The sequence below is a fragment of the Limulus polyphemus genome, unplaced genomic scaffold (assembly GCF_000517525.1).
Source record: "Limulus polyphemus unplaced genomic scaffold, Limulus_polyphemus-2.1.2 Scaffold292, whole genome shotgun sequence".
NCBI lineage: Eukaryota > Metazoa > Arthropoda > Merostomata > Xiphosura > Limulidae > Limulus > Limulus polyphemus.
Window position 1 is genome coordinate 344,938 of NW_013665902.1, and position 23,258 is coordinate 368,195.

The 23,258-nt window shown below is 34.5% G+C and overlaps 1 protein-coding gene across 2 annotated transcripts in view; it reads right to left on the reverse strand.

The window, feature by feature from the left end:
• Window positions 1–23,258, reverse strand: part of LOC106457103 (putative polypeptide N-acetylgalactosaminyltransferase 9) — a 122,822-nt gene that overhangs the window by 15,857 nt on the left and 83,707 nt on the right. For both annotated transcript variants that reach the window (XM_013916485.2, XM_022382914.1), the window contains exons 4-6: window positions 8,850–9,014; window positions 6,342–6,555; window positions 4,037–4,154 (exon numbers count right to left, since the gene is read on the reverse strand). In XM_013916485.2, coding sequence (XP_013771939.1) covers window positions 4,037–4,154; window positions 6,342–6,555; window positions 8,850–9,014 — 497 coding nt within the window. The remainder of the gene's footprint in view (window positions 1–4,036; window positions 4,155–6,341; window positions 6,556–8,849; window positions 9,015–23,258) is intronic.

A 23,258-nucleotide genomic window follows, 5' to 3' on the forward strand; every position in this document is an offset into this window, starting at 1 on the left:
AAACGGAGACGTAACAATATACTTAATAAATGTATTTGTTTTGAAATTCATTTTAACCCTGAAAGAGTTGCTAGGAAAAGAAATACTGTAATTAAAACAAATAAAAACATCGTAACAAATGCAACTTATGAAATTAAAATATGAATATGTCAGTCAGCCCGAGCATGTACGCGTGATAGCTCACATGGAAACGCAATATTCCTATTGGCTAATTTTACAGAGGATCTTACTCGTTTACACGAGTGGAAAAGTGAACGACGTTTAACGAGCATTGCTCTATACGAGTACAAAATTACGACTTTAACATTTAACTTCAAAATACAATTACTTCAGTAACAAAAACAAGCAAGGAAACATATTAAGTTAATTCTTTACCTTTCCATGGCTTATACATGATGCTATAATATTACACCTCACTACAAATTCGAAAACGCACCTAAAAATCGACAATTGGACCTACATACGGGTTTGCCTGATATATAATATACAGTAAATAGCCTTAACAGTCACTGCCACAACTTCATTCCTTTTCGATGCTCTACAGCTAATACATAGTGTGAAAGAAAATTACAATTCAGATGATATACAAATGCGACACAGACACATATACAAACAAGACATTTACAAAGAAACACATGACAACTGTTGATTTTTACACTTCTTGATACGATAATTTTAAATATTCATTGTTTTGTAACTGTATGTTGCAAACTATTTCAGTAAAAGCGCCTAGAAATTGACAGTTAAGCTTAAAGTTTTAATATTTTGTATAGAAAGAACGAGTTCATGTGCTAGGTGTGTGTGTGTGCGCGTTTTGTTATAGAATGCCACATCGAGTATCTGCTGTGTCCACCGACGGGAATCGAACCCGAGATTTTAGCGTTGTAAATCCGAAGACTTGCTGTCCCACCTGCGGACCCGCTAGGGGAATAATATATTACACTACTTCCGTTACTGATGGTTGTGGACCCTACCTTTTGTTAATCCTTTAGGGGAGAGTATAAAAAAAAAAAAAGAGTTCATACCATTATGGAAGGATAAAGAAAAATAAGTGAAATAGAGAAAAACGAAGACAACCGATTTTTACTATTTAATTTTAATTTTATTAAAAATTCACAATTTTATAACGTCGCTTTTTCAATAGTTCGACCAAGAAAAACTCTCAGGACCTTAGTAAAAGATGGCAATTATTCTCAAAAACAAAGTGTTAATACAAAAAATGTGTTCAGCTATATTTCATTTATGGTTAATCCATATCTTTTACACTTCTTTCCTTTAAATCGAAATACGACTTCATATTCTACTTTTTAGGTTTTTTTTTTGCTTCATTCTTGTCCAATATATAATATTCCACTTAATAATGCAGCGTGGGGCGCGTGTATACTCTATTCAATTTTATTACTCGTCAGGACCTTTACCTGCCTACCCTCAAGTTGAAATTCTTTTAGGCAGGATTAGAGTAAATTAATCTATAAGACATTGGGCGTGGTCAAATACATGAATCAAAAAGGTTCTGACCTCCTGAATCCAAAACTATAATTAGATCTCAAATCGGTCAAGCTATGACAGAGCTACGAGCTAAATGTTTGTACTTGAAAAACTCAGCCATTATATGTGCCGCTATGCCGCGGCTAAAAATTATTACGCTTTGACTCATACGGCACAACACACGCTTGGTATGCGGGAAGTCGAGGATTTGATCCCTTTTTCTTTTCAATTTTTTCCCTAAACAATGTTTGAATTATCAAATAATTTTATACATACATGGTGCGCGAAGCACGAATTTATCCCCAAGTAAAAATTAAAATCCAAAACAGTCCGCAAAATCTGAGAATGGCATTAAAAATAACTTTTCTGATTGTAAGTCCCAACCTAAGAGAGTACATTTGAACTAGTACAGACGTGAAAAGCGCTAAAAATAAAAATATGTGTAAAGAGTATTCCGAAACATTACCTGACAGTTAGGGTTCGAGATTATTTTAGAATATGTATTGTTTTCATTTTTACACTATTACTATTTTCTAAATTCTTAAATCAAATGTTAAAGCTTTATGACGTTGAATATCAGTATCAATTAAAGTGCAAAGATATAAATATTTACTTTTAAACTATAAATAGTGTAATTTCTCATGTAATGAACAGTAGAAAAATGTACTTAACTTTGGAGTTAAATCTATATAAATATAATAGTACTATCTGTTGTATTTCGCAGGGTGTTGATGGATCTTCACTAAAATTGATATAGAGGTTCATTAGGGCCATGCGAAGGGATATACAAATTTTCCGTTTTTCGGTTTTTTATGGGCGTTCTTGCGTTTTTTTACCACTACCCCACCTCCTATGAATGGACCTACACCAAATTTGGCATAAAGGTTTGTTGGGTCCATGGGGATATACATGCAAATTGACGGTTTAACATTTTATGTTTTACATTTTTTACAATTACTTATGTTACTTATTAGAATTTCAAATAGTCTTAAACTGAGTTAACTGATGATTTAGTAGTTAAATTATACTTTGTATTTAGTAGTTAAATTGTATTTTGTATTTAGTATCTAAATATATGCCGATATAACGTCAGTTTATGATATTTGGCAACGAGATTGATACACACACAGTTTTCTTTTATAATACAAATATGTTTTAATATACACACAACAATACAATTTACAATAACAATTATTACAAATAGTTACTAGAAACAATGATTTATAAATAAAAGTTTCACAAACTTAGAAACAATATAAAGTATTGTTACGACAGCGGAAGTCACGTGACGATAGTAACACGTCATGAGCTTCTAGAAAATTCCTGTCCCTTCGTGAAGCCTCGAGTGTTTACTAGATGTACGGTATTCTTGTATATAAGACTGCCAATGTAATTGAACTGCAGACAGAGATAGACTGACAATTGAGTCGAGCACGTGAGTCGTTCGTTGTGAATTATAGCGTTTGTTATAGCGTGACTGTGGAAATTAAGTGTATTGCAAAGTTGTATTCTGAAAGAATAAACTAGTTTTATTTAAGAAAGGACTTGTATCGCTAAAGTTTCTTCGGAAAGAATTTTTACGGAAAATTAGCTAACGACCAGAGACGTAACATTATTCTTTCTAGTTTGGAACTTCCTTGATATCTCATAGAGGGTTCACGATGAGCGAGTTGATTACGAGTTGATGTAGGTACGATTCGTTTAACAAAAAAGGGAACTAGTTAGCCCTGTAGTCTTTACTGTTCAAAGGCCGATTTTTCCACAGGTGACGTTAGGTAATGTTTTCGTAAAAGTACTAATGCCCGATGTGAATCCACTGAAGTTAAATGAGTTGTAATGTTCGAACTTTGTAAAGGTTCCTGGTTAAATATCTGAAGTTTTCCGATTGGTAAGCGTTATAACAATCACAGTTATAGCTTCCGAAGTTTTATAGCACACTGACTATAGCGAACTCATAATAGACACTCTCTCTCTTTGGCGCGTCGCGTTGGTTACATTTATAGCCGTTGGAAGGTTTTCTAGAAAATTCAGATTACGTAACAATACAATTTAAGTGTTTAGGTACACATATATTGTTGATTCATACTCTCGAGAATCTTCTTCAACTTTGGAGAATAGGCGGGAGTTTCGCAACATATATTTACTAGTATAAGCTAAGTATGTTTCTAAATATAAATTTAATCGAAACAAACGTAAATATTAAAATAAGTATATAATAACAAATTCGTTACACTTATAAGGGAAGCAACTTTTCATGTCCTAAGATAACCTTTCATTAATCATGAAGTTACATAACTTCCGTCCTGGGGACGGGCACTCCAGCTAGTGTGTTATATACATTTCTCAAAAATATCGTTACTTTTCCTACTAGTCCTAATCATAGTAAATATATGTGAGTATTGAAACGAAGAACTTGCGAAATACTGCTATACCCTCAAAAAACAACAACAAACAAATAAAAATGGATTCTAAAAAAAATATGGATACAATCCATTTAAAGTTGAATAATTCAAAATAGATATTTTAGAAAGTGAAAAACTACAAATACCTTGAAAGACAGTTCTAAGTTCTCTCCTCCCCATATATCAAATCCACTGTCATAAGTTCCAAGCTTTTCAAAAAAATTCTTTTCAATAGCAAACAAACCTCCCGCCATAGTTGGAGACCTGCAAAATGAATAAAGAATATTTGCATGAACAAGGTTTTATATTTAGGTAGAATATATAAAAGAATAAAGATTTAATTCTGAGTTTTGGTCACGTATATGTAATAATTGGTAAATTTTTATTAGCTTATAGCCCGTCAAAAATGACGGAGCAAGTACAACCACCCATGGTATAACCTAACCTCACATTTCATAGCTAACCGAAATATATTTCCCGAAATCAAGCTTGACCAACCAATGGCAGAAAAGTGCAGTCGAGGCAGTCAAACGTCTGTAAATTCCTTTGTGAGCCACTCAAAATTAAGATAATTCATGAAATAAATTCATGGCGTATTCATAGAATGATTATTGGAATAACAACTTCTAATACATAGAAAAGCCAGTGCGTTTTGGTAACACTAGGTTCCAACAATGGCCTTCAGGTCACGTTGCTTAGCAACAAAAGTATAACCTAAGTTAGTCTGTGTACTGAAAGTATAATATGAAATGTATAGACAACAAAAAATGGAAAAATATTTGTTGATTTCTTAATTTAGAGCCGCGGTTGATTAAAGAGGTTTTTTTTGTTATAACCGTTGGCGATATAACAGAAAAATAGCTTAATTCAGAAACGATTTAAGTTTAAAATTGAATCGATATTTTTACTTTCATGATAAATTTTTATGCACTTAGCTCTAGGCTAGGTGATCCCACACTACGTCTTTACTTTACCAACAATCACTACACTTACAAGGTTTCACGATACCACCCATCACGGCCCCCTTGCATCCACGTCACTAAAATCATAATGGGCAGACAGTAATCGAACTATTCTATCTGGATAAATGCATTTCAGCTTTTATGATTCCTCCTATTTCGAGAAATCATATGTGACGTGACACACACTGACTTTTTTATAGGTTAGATTTATAATATTTCTTTTGTACCTAACTAATATATCAATAATGCTGTAACAATAGACATTTTCAGATCACATGATTTATTGGAAGCTCAATATTGGCATCCGCCATTTGAACGTTAAATCGTGAAATGTTTTTTGACTATTATAGCCATAAAACTTCGTAAATACGCTTAGAATCTTGATAAAATTGTATATGGGTGTTTCTGTTGTTTGCGATCCACAAATGGCCTGAACGACTATTCATGGCGGTAACTTGTCTGATCACGGTATAGATTAGTTTGATATCGTCAACAACACTGCAGATACAGAAATACAGCTATGAGAAAAAAATTAACTACAGTAACCCATATTGTTTTCCTTTTTGGGTCAACTGGAAATTTGCCAGAAAGATAAACCCCGGGCTCTGATCCCTGACGTCGATCACAGTGCAGCCAAAAGCGCAGCAGTAGAAACGAAATTTCACATTTTTTCCACTGCCTAGAATATACATGCGTTACAGTCTAATACGGCAGACATTAGGAAAAATCAAGATCAAGAACAAGATCTTTTCCGCTAAAGGAACAATTAGTATAAAGTAGCAAAGATTATCAAATACCCGTCCCCAGTGACGGTAAAAGTTTAAGTTAATCTATCAATTTAAATTATTTCCTGGACTTTAAAAAGGTAATTGTGTTGCACTCTTGGTTTCACTCTGAGCTAAAGCTCGAGCTACTTATACTGTCCACCGCAAAAAATAGTAGTTGAGCATTTCAGCCATCCTAAGAGCCACTCAACAATAACATACGGTAAATCTACATTTTTATTCTTTAAGTTACGTCACATTTTGTAATGTGAATGATAGTGTGATTAATTCCTGACAATTTAATGTAGAATATCCTGTTTGCTAAATAAAATTTGGCATCAACAGTCATGCCTGTTCTGTTATTTCAAAAGTGAATGTTGAGCTTTGACTGCGTGAGCAGCTGTTCAACCGTAGCGCGGGAAGCGGCCTCCGTGAACGGGAGACAGACGAACGGTCGGGCAAACACCACGGTTCGCAATATATATATATACAAGGTCAAAAATATAGAACAACAAATTGAAGTTTCAAAGACAAAAATGTTTGTCATTTCATTATATGAAATGTTTGTCATTTCATTTGTCATTTCAAAATTGAAATGTTCAAACAAAATCCAATGAATACACGTTACCAGTTTTTTTTTTTAAAAGTATATTATGTTAGATTAACCAAATATGTGGGATTCATAAACATGAGATGTAGATTTCAACTAAAGTTTTTATATCTACCAGACAGGTTCCCATGGATGCTTGCGACGTTTCTTTTCACTATCTGGAATACCGTGCCAATTAAACTGAAGGTTCCAGTCAAACCCACCTACATTCAGACTACTAGAATCTCTAAAGTTATACTCGAATGTGTCGTCGCTGATGACGTCGATCACGGGACACACCACTGTTGTAAAATTTCGGGCAATACGATCCAACAGAGGTTCCAACCAGCCTAAATGAAGGTTTAAAAGGATCCAAAGAAGTTTTGATGCATTTAGATCATATTCATATAAAATGTCAAGCCCTTAAAATATTCGTTAGAGATTTGTTTTTAATTTACGCAGAGGATGAAAACATTTATCAGGAATCTACAGTAAATTTCTGTACGTTTATATAAAACAGACAAACTCTTAAGAACGTATTTCTATGAGTTTTTTGCATTATTATTTGTTATTCAGGTCACAGTAGTTAATTATCTTTAATCAGACGAAACAAGTGTTTATCTTAATACGCACTAGACGAAGCCACTAATACCTACTTGCCATTTCATTAGGAAGCAAACCAAACATCCAAGAAAAATACATCGTGTTATAAAAGATTTTATAAATAACATGCTAATTGAAAACACTTCTGTGGTGAAACAGGGCAATTATTAAATGACTCATCTATCTTTACCAACCAACTTTTATATCTTACAATCTGACAACTGTCGAGTTTATGAAACAGGGCAATTATTAAATGACTCATCTATCTTTACCAACCAACTTTTATATCTTACAATCTGACAACTGTCGAGTTTATGCATCTCGATCACTTCACAAACTACACTAAATGATATCAAGACAAAGAGTTAAACCGTATTAAAATATTTTATTTTTATAAAACAATTTATAAGTACAGATTCTGATTTCTTTTTGAAAGTACCATTTGAAGAAAATTCTATCCAATTCATAAAACGGGTGGAAACAACAAACGTCCTCCTTCACGTGACTTATCAACATGTATGAAACACAACTAAACCATCCTCTAACCCAGTAGTTCTGAAAGTGTGGTCTGTGGGCAACTGATGGGCCGCGAGGGTCCTCTAGGTGGTCAGCAGGCTGATCCAAAATGCAAATCACTGACGCGCAACTCCATACGAGAGAATAGAACGGGTGAGGTAGGACCGGTTGGTGGTCCGCGGTGGTCTTTTGTCCCGTCGAGGTGGTGCGGCAAACGAAAAGATTTCAGAACTACTGCTATAACCCAAATATAAAAGTTGATTACTTTTTTTACTGATTGTAATTATTACCACTACCTTGTGATTATTTGCTCGTTCCACGTAATATATCGATTTGACCATAAACCACCAAAGTACCAATTTTATTATATTAATAAACAACTCTTAGCATTTTCCGTAGCTATAGCCCTTTCATTGTAATCTTAATGCAAATTGTATAGCAGTTTAAGTGTGCATTTTTTAAGCAAGTGGGTAAACTATGGGTGGTAAACTTTCGGCACCAAACGAACTTTTTGCCTATGATTCCGTTTTCAGCTAGTCTATGTCTTTTTAAATGAAATATTTAATCGAAACTACCACAAAAATGATTACTTTCAGAAATGACACGGTGAGTCAGTCAATCGCGAGTCAAAAATAGATGTTTTCGCATTTTATGAAGCTAACACTTTATACCATGATATTTTGGGACAAAAAGGGGGGGAGGACACTAAATTTAGCTCCCATTTTTCCAAGTTTTGGAATAATTGTTTATTGTATTGGATTTTCTGACACTTGACTTTTCCAGAATCGTAGGCAACCTGAATGTATATGTAGACTACTTAGCTTCCTTCAAATTGCTTTCACTCAAATAGTGTGAAACAAACTCAGCGTTTTAAATCACATCTATTTTACACACTCTGCGTGACACTTGATACTGTGATTCCTTAAGAACTGTGTCCACAATGATTGAGACACAAGTGAAACACCTGATTCACTGGTTTTGACCATATGTTGGTTGACTTATAGCACATGTGCAGTTTGACATTTCAGCAAACGACAGAACACACGCAGGCGGGAGAAGCTTGATGATGTCATCACTACAGAGCAGAAGGTTGCAAGCAAATTTTGACGCTTTATAGAAGTTATAAATTGCCAAGTGCTTCAGATAAGAGAAATAACAAATCAGTCGTTAAATTATATGATGTATGTTATTATATCGTTAAGAAACAACACGCTTACATGACAGCCGTACGTTAAACAACACGCTTACATGACAGCCGTACGTCAATATATGAAAAACAAAACGTGCCAATATAATTTTGCACATTTACAGGTTAACATCACAACCTTATGTCATTATAACAACAACAAAAAACAAAAAAAAAACGTGTTAACAGAAGCTTGCACCTTTACAGGATAACATGGCAGTCTTATGTCATTATAAAAACAACTTTTTTTTTACTTTTTTTTTCACTCACTTTGAAGTCATGTACACCTTAACTGTTTATTGCTTTCAAAAACGAAACTTCATAAGGTAAATTACCTACCTTCAGTACATTCACAGTGTGAATCCAAGTACGTAAGAACGGGTGCTGTAGCCACCGACGCCCCCAGGAGCCGGCATCGAATCAGGCCTTCCCTTCGTCGGGCCCGAACCACTCGGACTTTTGGATACTGGGTGATATAGTCTTCCAGCTGGCGTGATAAATGAGCTATTGGAGAAAATTAAATCTTATCCCAAGTTACAAAGAACGCATCTTTCGCGCAGAATCCACTCAGATAATCTAATTGCTGGTTACAAAAAAGGTAAACTAAAATAAAATGTAAACAGCTGTGGATCATGGGCCTTATGTGTGAGAGGGGGATATTTTAGGCTGAGATCTAGAGCTAACTGAAATCTCGCAAGTCTTTCACATTTAGGGAGTTAAAAATACTACCTCTCTTTGCATGATATTGCATACTTTTCAAACAACAAATGAAACTTGAAATAATGATGAAAAAGTAGAATATACACAATCACGGGTAAGCAGGGACGTTTAGCATATTTTAAAAGTATTTCTAGAACAACAGTAAGCCAATGCATTATTCCAAAACTATTAAATTTTATTTCATATTTAGAACATACATAAGCATGTATGCGCGCCTTTGTAGGAAGTGATCCTTTTCGCAATGATAGCCTAAACAATACTAACAAAAGCAATTCTACACAGTGAAACTTAGCATGAAGAATTTCCCTACGGAGATAATCAGCAGTAACAACACTAGAAAGTCTTCTGCGACATTTGAAGGAATAGTCCCTTGTGTATTCTCTGACTTTCTGGTGATCTGTAATCTCATCAGCAGTGATAGGTATAGTATCAATTTCGCTCTAATCACTCTTACAACTGTATTTTCAAATAATTATCAATGTTCACACCTTTTACACTCGTGCTCCAATATTGTCTGCCAACAAATCAGGGCGCTAAATGAAAATTAGGAATTACGGCACGTGGAAAACGAAATGTAGAGTAACAATAAAAATATTGATTTCAGCACACGGATAAACGAAACTAACTAAAATCATGCAAAAATAAAAAAATACATAAATGAGAGGATTACGTGTGAATTCTGGGAATCGGGAGATAGGTCATATTGATCGGGGGATGGGTGGAAATGTAACTTTATCCTTTGATCAAAATATGCAGTTAGTTTTGAGTTTATATCAAAGTTTGAAGATACACTTTTAAGTCCACCACTGGAATCCTTTATGTCAAGACAGGTTAACCCATCATTATTATGTAACAGACGAAAATATAATTGTTGTCTTACACAATTCCACAAGTTAGTAATGTCACCGGTGTCCCATCATCCCCAAAGTGTTCTGGTAGTTTATGACTTAACAGGGTTTAATAGTTCTTTCTTTCATAAGACCTTCTTTTCCTGTAGTATTTGCTACATACCATCCAGTGCATTCAGCCATAACGCTAATATTGCTCATCGAATAATTTACATAGAATTTTGAAATATTTCAGAATACTGTTGCGTCTCTGGTCGTTTGGATTTCTGTAGGCAAATCATGTTACTAAGTATGGTGTTTCTATAAACGGATAGTTTAATAAGATGATGAGCTCACCGTAGGGAGTCTCAACAACTGATTATGTCATCAATGTTTAAATTTAATTATGTGTTCTGAAAGTGTTACAAGTAAAACCATTATTTTAACAAGACAACTATTCTAGCATAGTGTATTACGTATGTCAGTCTTTATCATACATGCTATCTTAATTTGTCCTTTATTTCAACAAGACAACTGTGACAATATAGATAACTTGTTACTTGTATTAGATACTTTTACAATTCTGTCCTGAAAGGATTTTATCATACCTAATGTTTCGTTTTTATAAATATTTAACGAGACAGTTACATAATTATTCTGCAGCCAATTGTGTTTTTTTTATGATTTAGGAGACATTTAATGATATGATAACATAATTATTTAAATCTTTAAACGTTAATCTAACATTCAAGCTTGCTATTTTACCTTATAAGTATATATAACGCAGGTTTTACTAGTTATAATGTTTGCCTTAAAACATATTCATCCTCTGTTCATATAAGCTCTGTTTTCAATAAGGTTTATAAAACTTTGTGGTGTTAAAGTACAAATTATAAACGAACGTTTTTTATTCATAGATCAAATCGTCTTCAACGATTATCTTACTCAGATTTCTAACGTTAACGCTAATACTGTCTAAGAGGTCCAACTCAAATGGCGTTAAAAAACTTTGATTTAAAAAAAAATACAAGGGGCACGGTTGTACGTCTTTAGTAATTTAATTATTACATTTTAAAATAAGAAAAGTAATTTTGGACCACTTCATATTTTGTTCGTAAGATCTTCAAAGGTAGTATGTATGCACATTATTTGCGACAAACCTTGGATAAAGTCCTTTTTCTCTGACTTGAAGTTTCGTTATTAAATAACTCAATATGTGTGATACTTGTCAAGTCTGTGATTTTACTTACACATATTAGGCTATGGTGAAACACGTGAGTTTTAAAACAATAGGTGAGAAGTAATGTGATGTCCAGCATAACGAGAGTAGAATTTCTCAAACGAAGAAACGTTCTATGATCATAATAGCTTGAATCACTTTGGGGCTAGGGGAAGAGGGACCCTTATATTGCGTTTACAGAGATTTGTTCTATTTGATTAGTGAAATGCTAGAACAAATATATACCACAGATATTATTACATTAGGCTGTAGGTCAGTATTCTATAAACTATGACCGTAGCAATGTTCCCTCTGGTACAACTTCGTGGATGTCTTCGCCCTCTGGTGCCTATTACGTAACAGTTGTGTAACCCTCACATGTCGGTATAATTTGAATATTACGTAATAGTTATGTAATCCTTAAGCGGCATCCTTTGATATCCACTCGCTTGGCGACCATTCTATTGAGGCGGCATCCTTTGGGCGCTATGTTATTGGGAAAACTACTTGAGGTACTTAAAAATAGTATTCTGTTGAAAATAACTTCAAACCTTACATAACAGTTTATTTGATGCCAATTCTATTAATGAAATAATGAACTAGATTTGCTCAAATCAGTTGTCCCCTTTCCACTTCACAAAACTGTTTCTAAGATCAAAACTAGGTGGCTTTAGGTCTAATTTTTAGTTTGAAATTGTTAGGTTTCTATTAGTGAAAGATTAGTCTCCAGCTAGCAAAAATAGCGGTATTTAAAATATTTCACACTAATAACCTGCTTTTGATAAGAATGCACGTTTTCTAAAAAAAAAGTTTTTGAGAAGAGATAACAGAGTGGGTTACATTGAAACCTTACAAAATATAAATAAAACTAATTAACCCCAAGCGCTGTTTCGAAAGCGGAACGAACCACGTTTGAAGTTCCAAACTTGAAGGGAAGCACCATATTGAGAAGCGAGATAACAGATGTACTGCTGTACACAAAGGCCTTTTTCCGATACTATATTTCAAGCTTTTCTATTAACATTTCTGTCAAAAGACAATCTGGCATTATCAAAATGGTGTTATTTGATGTAAGACGTCGTTACCCAATTCACAACTGAGCAGATACAGAAAAATGGGGTGAGGAGAGAGGGAATTTAGGAAGTCAACATCTGTTACATAAGTTACAAAAGAAGCTGCCACACGTCAAGTTGATATATTTATTATTCATTGTGATTCCAGTTGTCGAACTATTATTTCTATTTGGTTCTAAATTTACTAACTTTTTTTTTGTTACAACAGACAGAGAAACGACTTCTATTTACTGACTGAAGCGCTTAAGACATGGAGAAAACGTCTCCAAATGAAACGCCCTGTCAAACTGAAGACAAGTGCGGAACAATGTAATAAAGTAAACAGAAGGCATGTTTTCAACTGACGCCATATTTGTTATCAATAGTTCTTAGACATTTTATTATTTTGTTTCGGGTACTATTTTAGAACGCCTTTGTTTGTTTTGAATTTCGCGCATAGCTACACGATGGCTATCTGCGCTAGCCATCCCTAATTTAGCAGTGTACGACTAGAGGGAAGGCAGCTAGTCATCACCACCCACCGCCAACTCTTGGGCTACTCTTTTACTAACGAATAGTGGGATTGACCGTCCCATTATAACGCTCCCATGGCTGAAAGGGCGAGCATGTTTGGTGTGACGGGGATTCGAACCCGCGACCTGCAAATTGTGAGTTGAGCGCCCTAACAACCTGGCCATGCCGGGCTTAGAACGCTATTGAAAATAATTAATATAAGATAATGGATGAGTAAATGAGCAGCCATTCAACGATCTCAACGATAAAAGGGATCAAATCCTCGACTTCCCGCATACCAAGCGTGTGTTGTGCCATATGAGCCAAAGCGTAATAATTTTTAGCAGCGGCATAACGGCTCCGAGTTTTTTGTTTTTTCAAGTACAAATATTTAGCTCATAGCTCCGTCATTTCTTGGTCGATTTGGGATATAATTAAAATTTTGGACCTAGGAGGTCAAACCCTTTAGATTGATGTATTTGACCACGCTGCCTAAAAAAAAATTCAACTTGAGGGTAGGCTAGTAGAGATCCTGATGAGTAATAAAATTGAATCGGGTATACGCGTACTCCACGCTTGGTATTGCTGGGCGCACAAAAATATAGCTAGTAAAAATGAAAAAATATCTCATAGGTTAATTGATTATAATCCTGCCTAATAAGTGTTTCAAGTGCCGCGTTTACATCAATATTATTGTTTGAATGCTTCTGCGACGAAGGAATGAAGATTTACATTGATGTCATATGTATGCGTAAGTGTTTTAAATAGATAATACCAGAGCAATTTCGAAACCCTAGTATTTTCTTATTACGACAATTCTGGTTCCAGTTTTTGTAAATGAAAAGGGTGCGATTTAAACAAGAAATATCTAATTAACTACTTTATTTTTCAGAGGTACTCAATTATCGAACATACATAGTTTTTTTAAACAGTCATTGGTTGGACAAAAGATTTATTTGAGTACAGTGTTTTGTCTCTGAAAGTGAAACATAATCACCTACACCGTTCAATACCTAATCACGTCTCACTTTTACAGACGAAACGTAGTACCCAAATAAATGTAACATACCACAAAGAGCTGTTTTAAAACACGTTATACAAGAACTATTTAACTTTTAATACAATAATCATTTCTTTCTGTTCCACAGTAAAAAATTTAGCTTTCCCAAGCCTAACGTAAAACCTTATTTGCAGTTGCTTTAGAGAAAAGCGATACAATGAACCATCTGCAGACTGTTCGCTGCGGGGAATTGATCCCCGGGTTTTAGCATTGCAAGCCTGTAAACTTACCGCTGACACACCGAGGGACAAAACTTTATTGAAAAGAAAATCTGAAAAGTCTTGGTTCAAAGCATAATAAGTTCTTACACGTCAGATGAGGATCAACGTTGCCATGAAGATAAGTGTTATTTGTTACAGTATATCGTCAGTTGATAATGTCTGTACTAAAATACGAGATATTTTCTGGAAACTGAAACCGACAAATAAATATTGATATCGTGGTTCAGCGGTAAATCAAAAGGCTTATAATGCTAAAAATCGGGTTTCGATAACCGTGGTGGGCACTGGACAGATAGAGCATTGTATAGCTTTGCGCTTAACAACAAAACATAATGAAATAATCATGAAGTGAAGCCCAGTTATATGTGTTGGGTTTCTTGAGTTATATTTGATTTTCTCTGTGTGCACGAAAACATAACTGTGGAGACAGGTAACTTCATATACAGAGAGCCAATTCTGGACTCAACTGAACACAAAAATATCTCAAAATAATGTACAAATCTAGTGCTAGCTACGCTTGGAAGTAACTGTATTAAACTTCAAACTCTGATAATACTTTCAAAAAGTTCTCGCCATATACATATCACGAGTCTAGTCTAATTATCCAGAAAAGAGAGAGAGGGTGTGTGTGTGTGTGTAACAATTCCCCGTTTTCTATTTCTTTATAAAAGAGATTAATATCTTGTTTGTTTCTTTCAGAAGCTTCGCGCAAAACTACACAAAGCGCTATCTGAGTACAACCGTCCTTAATTTTGAGTTGATAGATAAGAGAAAAAGTATCTAGTCAGTAGCACCCACTGGCTACTCTTCCCTTACCGAATAAAGGATTTGATCGTCAAACACATTTATTATAGCGCACCCACGACTCCACAATGCGGAGGGGTTTTCTGCGATAGAGGTTCGCGAACCATGAATCTTTAGAATCACAGCATTAGTGCTCTAACTATTAGGCCATGCTTGGTTAACTGGCCACATACAGAAACATACATACCGGTCGTCGCTTCCAGCAGGGTAAGCCTTGTTCATTTTCTAATTTATGAAAAGGTTACAGCCGTAATATTTGTTCATTATATATGTATGTACACTGACGTATTAACACGTTATCACTATAATCGTTTCAAATTTGATACCAAAATTATAACTCTCGTTTGTAATTTTCGGCTGTCTTCTAAATTATGTTTCTGTCGAGTATTTGGGAGCCTGATGACGAAAAATCGTACTACGCTAAGGAAGAAAATTAAATACTGTTCGCATACTGATATATTTGCTAAAAAGGTAAAACACCAAGGCTTTCCAACAGATGGCAGCACGTACGACTCGAAATATTAAAATCGAACAAAAAAGTAGGACGGCGGAGACGTGTTTAATCTATCAGGAGACAGAAAGCTTACCAATAAACATAACACTTGACTATTGAAAACACTCGAGCTAAGTGGTAAACTAAAGCTATAAACATAAATTCTCATGAAAATTGCAGAGAAAATAAATTTCATAGTGTTGAAGAGATTTTAAGACGGTATAAAGAAGAAAGCACAGGATACATAATTTTACCATAACGTTCTGTTGTAAATACTTAAAAACAACAACAAAAAAACATGAACTATGTTTGTATAAGAGAGCATAGGTTAGACAACACGATAAGAGAAAATGTAATATATTTAAAGTAATTTAAAATTGGGAGTAGCGAGCATGAACCGATTTCGAAACATTCGAGACAATCAGATTTCAAGTTTATTTTTATTTTTTGTAGAAATAAAGGTTATTTTTGAATACAAGATAACACACTTGGCAGAATTACATCAATCCATATGAATAGTTAGATTGTGTTTTACGATATTTTAGTTCTATTATTCTTCAATTGTTTCGCTATTCTTTACTTAGTTTTCCACGAATAAAACAAATAATATAAACAGATATAATAATTAATTTACATTATTCTGAAGCTTCTTTTTTAGTGCAATTAGTCGGAATGATTATGTAAAATGCTATAACGAAGAATTAAACATTTGTAATTTACCTCATTATCATAACATATAAAAACACGTAACAAGATAGTCTGTATCTCCTATAATTATACAGCAGAGAATTATTCAAAAATACATTCCTGACTATTCATTTAATACAAAGACATCGGAACAGACAAACAAGGGTCCACCATTTCCGATACAGAGGGACGGGATGAAACTCACTTGTTAGGGTTAATAATTCCTCATGTTGAATTGAGGCTTTTGTCCAAAATAATGTCTCATTTGGGATTACGGCTAAAATATCGCTTAGCCAACTGATGAATCAATGCACTCCAATCATTATAATGGTGTGAACGCCCTATTTTTTTTTTGATATGGCAAAGCGTGATTATAATCAATTTTATTTGTCATAAGACTGTACTTTTAATTTATTTTGTAAAACTACAATTTGTATTTTGTTCCTTAGGGCTTTTCCGACAACATTACATCCGCCATACCCGTTGCTGACTACGCGTTTTGCTCAATACCAGAGCATTTCAGGCCTGGCTGGGATAGAACAAACATAGTAGCGGTTAAAACGATATTTATTCAAACCACATTTAGGAATAAAACTTTTATGTTGCGAACAACCTTTTCAAGCTGGCGAAGCGTTGTTATAATAAATTATATTTGTCATTTGAAAATATATTAGGCTTGTTGCATTTTTAATACGATATTTTTATTTGGTTTGTTTATTTGTTTGTTGCTAAGCACAAAGTTACACAAAATGGACTATCTGTGCTTTGCTCACCACGAGTATCGAAACCCGGTTTTTAGCGGTATGAGTCCTTAGACTTATCACTGAGCCACTGGGGTGTGTGTGTGTGAGGGATTCATGGTTTTTTATGGTTTTTTCTTAGCATCGGATATGGCGGTGGTTGAAATACACTCTTCTTCTTGAGAAAACCCCAATGGAACGAATACAAATGTATCATAATAGGCACAAATTTATACTCTAAGTTTTCGAGAAACAACGTCCTCCTTCCCCCACTTTTCACCGGTCTTCTTCTAAGGAGCTTGGTTCGCTTCCAAATTTGCCACCCCCTCCACACATAAACTTTGCCTCTGACGATTAGAAACATAAAATACAATATTATAACTTGACCTGCAAAAGTAGATACAGAATCCAGGTGACACACGAAGTGAAGCGTAATCATCCGAAAATTCCTTACAAACAAACCATTGATAAAAGCGTCACACAACGGATAATAATACCTGCTATCGCAGTAATCAATGATATAACGAGTATTAAAAACATGTAAACACACATACACAATACTTTGTACTATAACCAATAACATGACGAACAGTAAGAAAACGTAGATATACACACAATATTTTGTATGTGTATTTCGGTTTAAATTCCTTCTTATTACTGAAAACTATATTTTAGGGTGCAAAACTTCAGCAGACTATTTTGTAGGCCTCCATTACTAAGTATAGAACAAGTGTTGCACTTCTAACAAACATTGCTATAAGCGAAATAAAACTCTGAGACTGGGACTAGAACCCACGACCCTATAGGTAAAAGGTTAATGCTCTATCCCAGTGCTTTCCAAACATTTTCAGCTCGCGACATATTTCTAATATCCCAAACTTTTTGCGGCACATGTAAATAAGTCCGTATGACAGGCCTAGTGGCACCCTCTCTCCTCCCCCGACTAAGACAGGCAGAAATTACTGTTATACTGTGTATCAAGGAGATAATAAATCAACTTTGAAATTTTAAAAATGTGTTAAATTAATAATAAATTTACATTACAAATTGAAATTACTTAATACCTGCTAAAATTCCGCGGCACACAGTTTGGGAAGCACTGCTCTATCCAAATAAGCTATTCAAGACCACGACCTGTACCCCTTTCTAGTCACTCATAAGGCTTTTAACTATGAGTGTGAAACTTCGTATTACCTTGAGCTGTTGTGATGAGACAATTAGTGGGCTGATTTATAAGCACTCAACAAAATCATTGAAGTCTAATTAGACTCACATGACTTATATATATATATATTATTACTATTATTTAATTCATGTTATGAATTAGCGAAAGTAAACTATTCAATAAACACTTGTGTGCTCAGACATCGTGAAGTTATATATGAGTGAAGAGATACAAATAGAAGAGATTTATTATTCCTATGTAGTTGTGGAGGAAAGATTTACGAAACCTATCTGGAAATCGTGATTTGGTGGTTTTATTGAGCTTTAATTAACTGTGGATTTCGTTACGTCCACGAAACCGTTTCTTGGATGAAAACCTTAAATTAACGAAGACAGTTGATTTTGTGGCTTGCTTTAGTTTCGTTCTTGATGTTCTCGAAGTCACAAAGACGGTACTGGATTTCCCAACTTTAAATGATGTTTATGTTGTACTTGTAAAACAGTAGATTAATCCAAAACTTTCAAAACAAACAACTTTATCTTGATTTCTAAAGTTTTTCCCGAGACCATGAAATCTAGCGCTGACGTATTAGAAATGTTAATTAAATATTAAAAGGCACCTAAAGAATACAGATATCTAACAATAAAAACTACCTTGTAAGGACTATCGAAGAATGGGAGCAGAAACGGCTAACATGATGAGTTACCGATTACGATTCATCACAAGCGCCATCTGGCATGTTTACCTTACAGGCTGTTGAACAGTGTGTGACTTAATTACTCTCGAGCTGTTGTTAGTTCTAGTGCAAAGAAAATAATTCCATAAAGTAAGTGAGTGAAAGAACGAATGCAATTAATCATTTCCATTCATTTAAGAATGGCTTAAAACTATCGGTAGAATAATTCACACAACTCAAAACATATTCCAAGTATTTTTCAATCGATTGCCTTCAATACTTCAATGAGACGACAATGACTTAAAACTGCTGTGACAAGCAATAAATCATACCAACAGTTAAGACTTAAACAGAGATGAGGTGATCTGTAAAAGATGAGACCGGCAAAATCGCTTACCCAACCAAAAGTTTTTCTATAAATACTGTTTTAACTACTTTCATCGGTATTCAATACCGGCTTTGAAAGCCACGCGTCAAACTTCAACTTCAGAAATGGCAGAAAATGCACGTGCACAAAATACAACTCGTGCAGTGATTTATCGACAGGCAAACAGAGGAGAAAAAAAATGACTTCGGTGCCTTACAATGGTCGATTCCCAACAGTACATTTCAATTAGTTAAGCAATAAGAGTTAAGTTTTAATATGGTCTGACACGTGATTTTTGCCTACAATATTACATACGCAGTTCAAAATAAATTACTTTGATAGTTCCATATATGTGTACGGCCTACACACTACGGTTCTGAGGTTATCATACTTTAAATGGGGCCCATTTAGTTCACCCAGAGTCTCCGATACAGAGTAAGAACATTTTTTTTTTTATATAATATGGCTTATTGGAAAAGAAGTACAACGCAAATTCGATATGAATCTACATCCATAGTTCGAAACTCGTTAAACTTGGAGGTTGTGGTGATGGAAAAGTAAACATATTTTTATAATAAAATATTTTCAAATTACGACAACAATGGGGTGAAAACGAAAATCGCAAGACGGCTAAACAAAAACGTGAAAGTACAGGACTCTATAACAGCGGAATCAATTCGAATTAAACCTCGAAATTATTCAAAACGTTTAGGCATATTTCGATATTATATTTCTTTGAGAATAAACTCACAAGCAAGCTGTACCAGCATCATGAACTCGAGTCCTGTCAGGTCACAAAAACAGTAAATGTATGACACTCCAGTAACGACTGGAGCAGTTTTAAACCAAATATTTAGATATAAAACTAAAATATCACTCTACAACGTATTCTTACCACTGCTAGTTTTGTGCTTTATTTTATGTTACTAGTACAAGTAATGAGCTATGTTCGACTACTAACTTCCAGCTAAATAAAAACTAACAATAATAATCTGTCAGTATCTATGTATGTAACCAAAACTATCTTATTATAATAGATGTGGAGTGTATGTTATTATCTATGTATGTAACCAAAACTAACTTACTATAATGGACGTAACATGTATGTCAGTATCTATGTACGTAACCAAAACTACAGAAAAGTCTTTAAACATCAACATATTGATGCAGAGATGAAATGTTGATTGTTTAAAAACTTTTCTGCATTCTTAGGGTGTGTTTTAAACTTATAAGAAGAAGATCCAAAGAAAGCCATTCAAGACAGGAAGGCCAAAAAGTATAAAGATGGTGATAAAAGGAGAGAACGAGCAAGAAGGCAAAAGGAACGACGGGTTCAAGAACGTCTCAGGCAAAAAGAAGACAGGCTAAGAAAAATGTCGCAATATATGAAGATTAAAAGAGCTACAGAATCGAAAGAGCAAAGACTTGAGAGGCTGAGGAAGATGTCTCAAAATGAATATGATCGGGGAGCTGCCGGATCAGAAGGTGAAAGTCTTGAGAGGATAAGGATTATGTCTCAATACACACAAGCAGATGATTAATAAATACTAGCATGAATAGCCGCCCCTAGGGCTGCGTTTCTGCTAGTCATAACAATTAAGGTGTGAACGCCTTATTTAAGCTGAAAAAAAATGATTATAATTTATTATACATGTCATAAGACATCAGTACTAGGCTTGTACCTTTTTTAAACGACAATCTCTTTTTTCAGTTCTTAGGGTTTTCAAGAAGAAGATGAGTTTATAATTGTATTTCAACCACATTATGCCCGACATATCCATTACGTTTGTTGTGTCGCAGCTGGTCTAATGAATCCTGTATTGAGCGAAACGAACAGTCGGCAATATATATGGCGGACCTAATGTGGTTGAAATACTAATATACACTAATTTGCTAATGCAAGCTTCTAAACAGGGCTGGATTTAGGCCCTTTGAGGCCCCCCTGCAATACTGTGATGTTGGAAGTTCTCTTACTATGGTGATTCAGATTTGAGGCTCTTTCTTTGGAGCTCGAGGCCCATATATATAATTGTATGGGTTGCACCCTATCTAAATCCGATACTGCTTCTAAGTTTATCTATTTGGCTAATTCCGCTTGTTATGATCCTTTAAAGTCTCAAAAAAATCAACCAACTCTTTATTTTCTTAAGTCAAAATTTGTATTGGAGGGTTTATTAATACACAATAAGTTAACTGTCTACATAGGCAAAGCTCAAAAATGGATAAACCAATAAGTAGCAGTTTTGTAACAATTGTAAACATTGAGTGTCAAAATAAAAAGAAAAACTATGATAAACACAGGTGTGAAACCAGATTTAGACTCCCACAGAAAGTAGTGAATAGACTATACAAGATTACACAATACGGAAATAAAGTAGCAGAATTTAAACTATCCAACACAACTGTTCATGACAGAAAACAAATCAGACAGAAATATGAAAAATTACGTGTTTTTTTTTAAACAGCATCTACCCCGTCAACCCTCGAGTCTAACACTGTGTGAACTGTTTGTGGTTCTACTCGGACATGTACGAAATATAATGTTGTCACTTGTAATGATTCAATACCCGCAAAGTAGCAATAACAGTTTATTAATTTTTTTTTATAAGAGGAGTGACAAGGTACTGGAGAATCACACTTAGCTACTTTGTTTTATTTATCTAGCTTGGAGAAAAGTGAAAAACAAGTTAAATGCAAAATTCTGAGGCTGTTTTGTGTTTCAAAGAAGGTATTTGTCATTTTCATTCAACCTCATGTGACGAATGGATTAAAGGGCTAGGTCAGATACCCCTCTGGTTTAAGCTTAGCTCTCCATAACTTAAAACAATTGACCACTAGGAGGGCAACAAACTAAAAGCACACGCCGTTTAAGAGACTATGCTTATAACATTATACCCCCTCCACCAGCTGAAAGTGTCGAAAGTATTCAGCAGCATATTTTGACTAGAACCTTGGACCTTATGATCTCTAGCCTCACACTCTAAACAACTGGCTACGCCTGGCACAGTTTACCTCCAGAAGTCTAAGACAAACTTAATCTTTATTTATGATTTTCAGACCACCTATGTAAGAAAAAAAATAAAACCTCAAAATTCTGCTAACTAAGGCATTTCACTGGTTTATCCAAAATAAACTGTTTGTTACTATCCAAGTAACGCTGGGAAGTCAACAAGGTGGCACCACCGTAAAGATACAACGTTCAGTGAGCCGTAGGCTTATATATGTAATCAATTCAGTTATTAAATTTGCTGCCACACATACACACACAAACACAACTCAGCAAGTTTCACAATTGAAAGAAATATATTAGCTGAAGTTCTCATTACCTTACATCTACTTACTGTACGACAAATAAACACAATTGAAAATACCACTGCATAGTTGTCATGTAACAGTTGTCAAAGGTAAGTGCCTATGGTAACTTAGCTTTGGATTATTTGTTTAAGAGCAAAGCCTCATTGGGTTATCTGCTATGTCCACTGCAGGAATCGAACCCCGTATTTTGGCCTTGTAAGTTCTCGAACTTACCGCTGATTCATCGAGGGACAAGTAGCTTTTAGGCTAGCAACCCTCTTGAATTATTTCCCGTTGGAAAGTATATTAGGGGCTAGGACCTCGTTCATATTTCTTCCTTTAGGAAGTTTAAAGTCTATCATAGCACAAACAAAACAGTATGAATATTGTATATCGTAAGGACGTGGTTCTCGAAAACAGAAGAACAGGAATAGTGGTTTGTAGCATGGACATATTCGTAACACTGTTATAATAACTCATTAAACTCACTTAAAACTTTCAGTACATTTATATACTCCTTATAAAACTAAGAGAGAAAAACACGTCAAAAGGCCTAATTTCCATTCCTGAAAATGGGATTCAATCGCCTCTACATACAGAATTTTAACTCTTAAACATTTTTAACAATGAGGAAAGATCGAATAAACAAATATTTTACCTTACGATTTTTTAACTACAGTTTAAAAATCATATTTGCATTTTTAACAAGCAGCTATAATTAGATAAAATATACAGAATTTAGTCAATACAATAAGATGGATATTTAAAAAATAAACTTTCAATAAATCACTGAAAATTAAGTAAAGCTATATACTTACACGCTGTGTATGTTTGTTACTATTATTATTTTACAGTTAGAATTTTCTTTTCGATTACAATTATTCCAAACTGACATCAATCACTTTTGTAA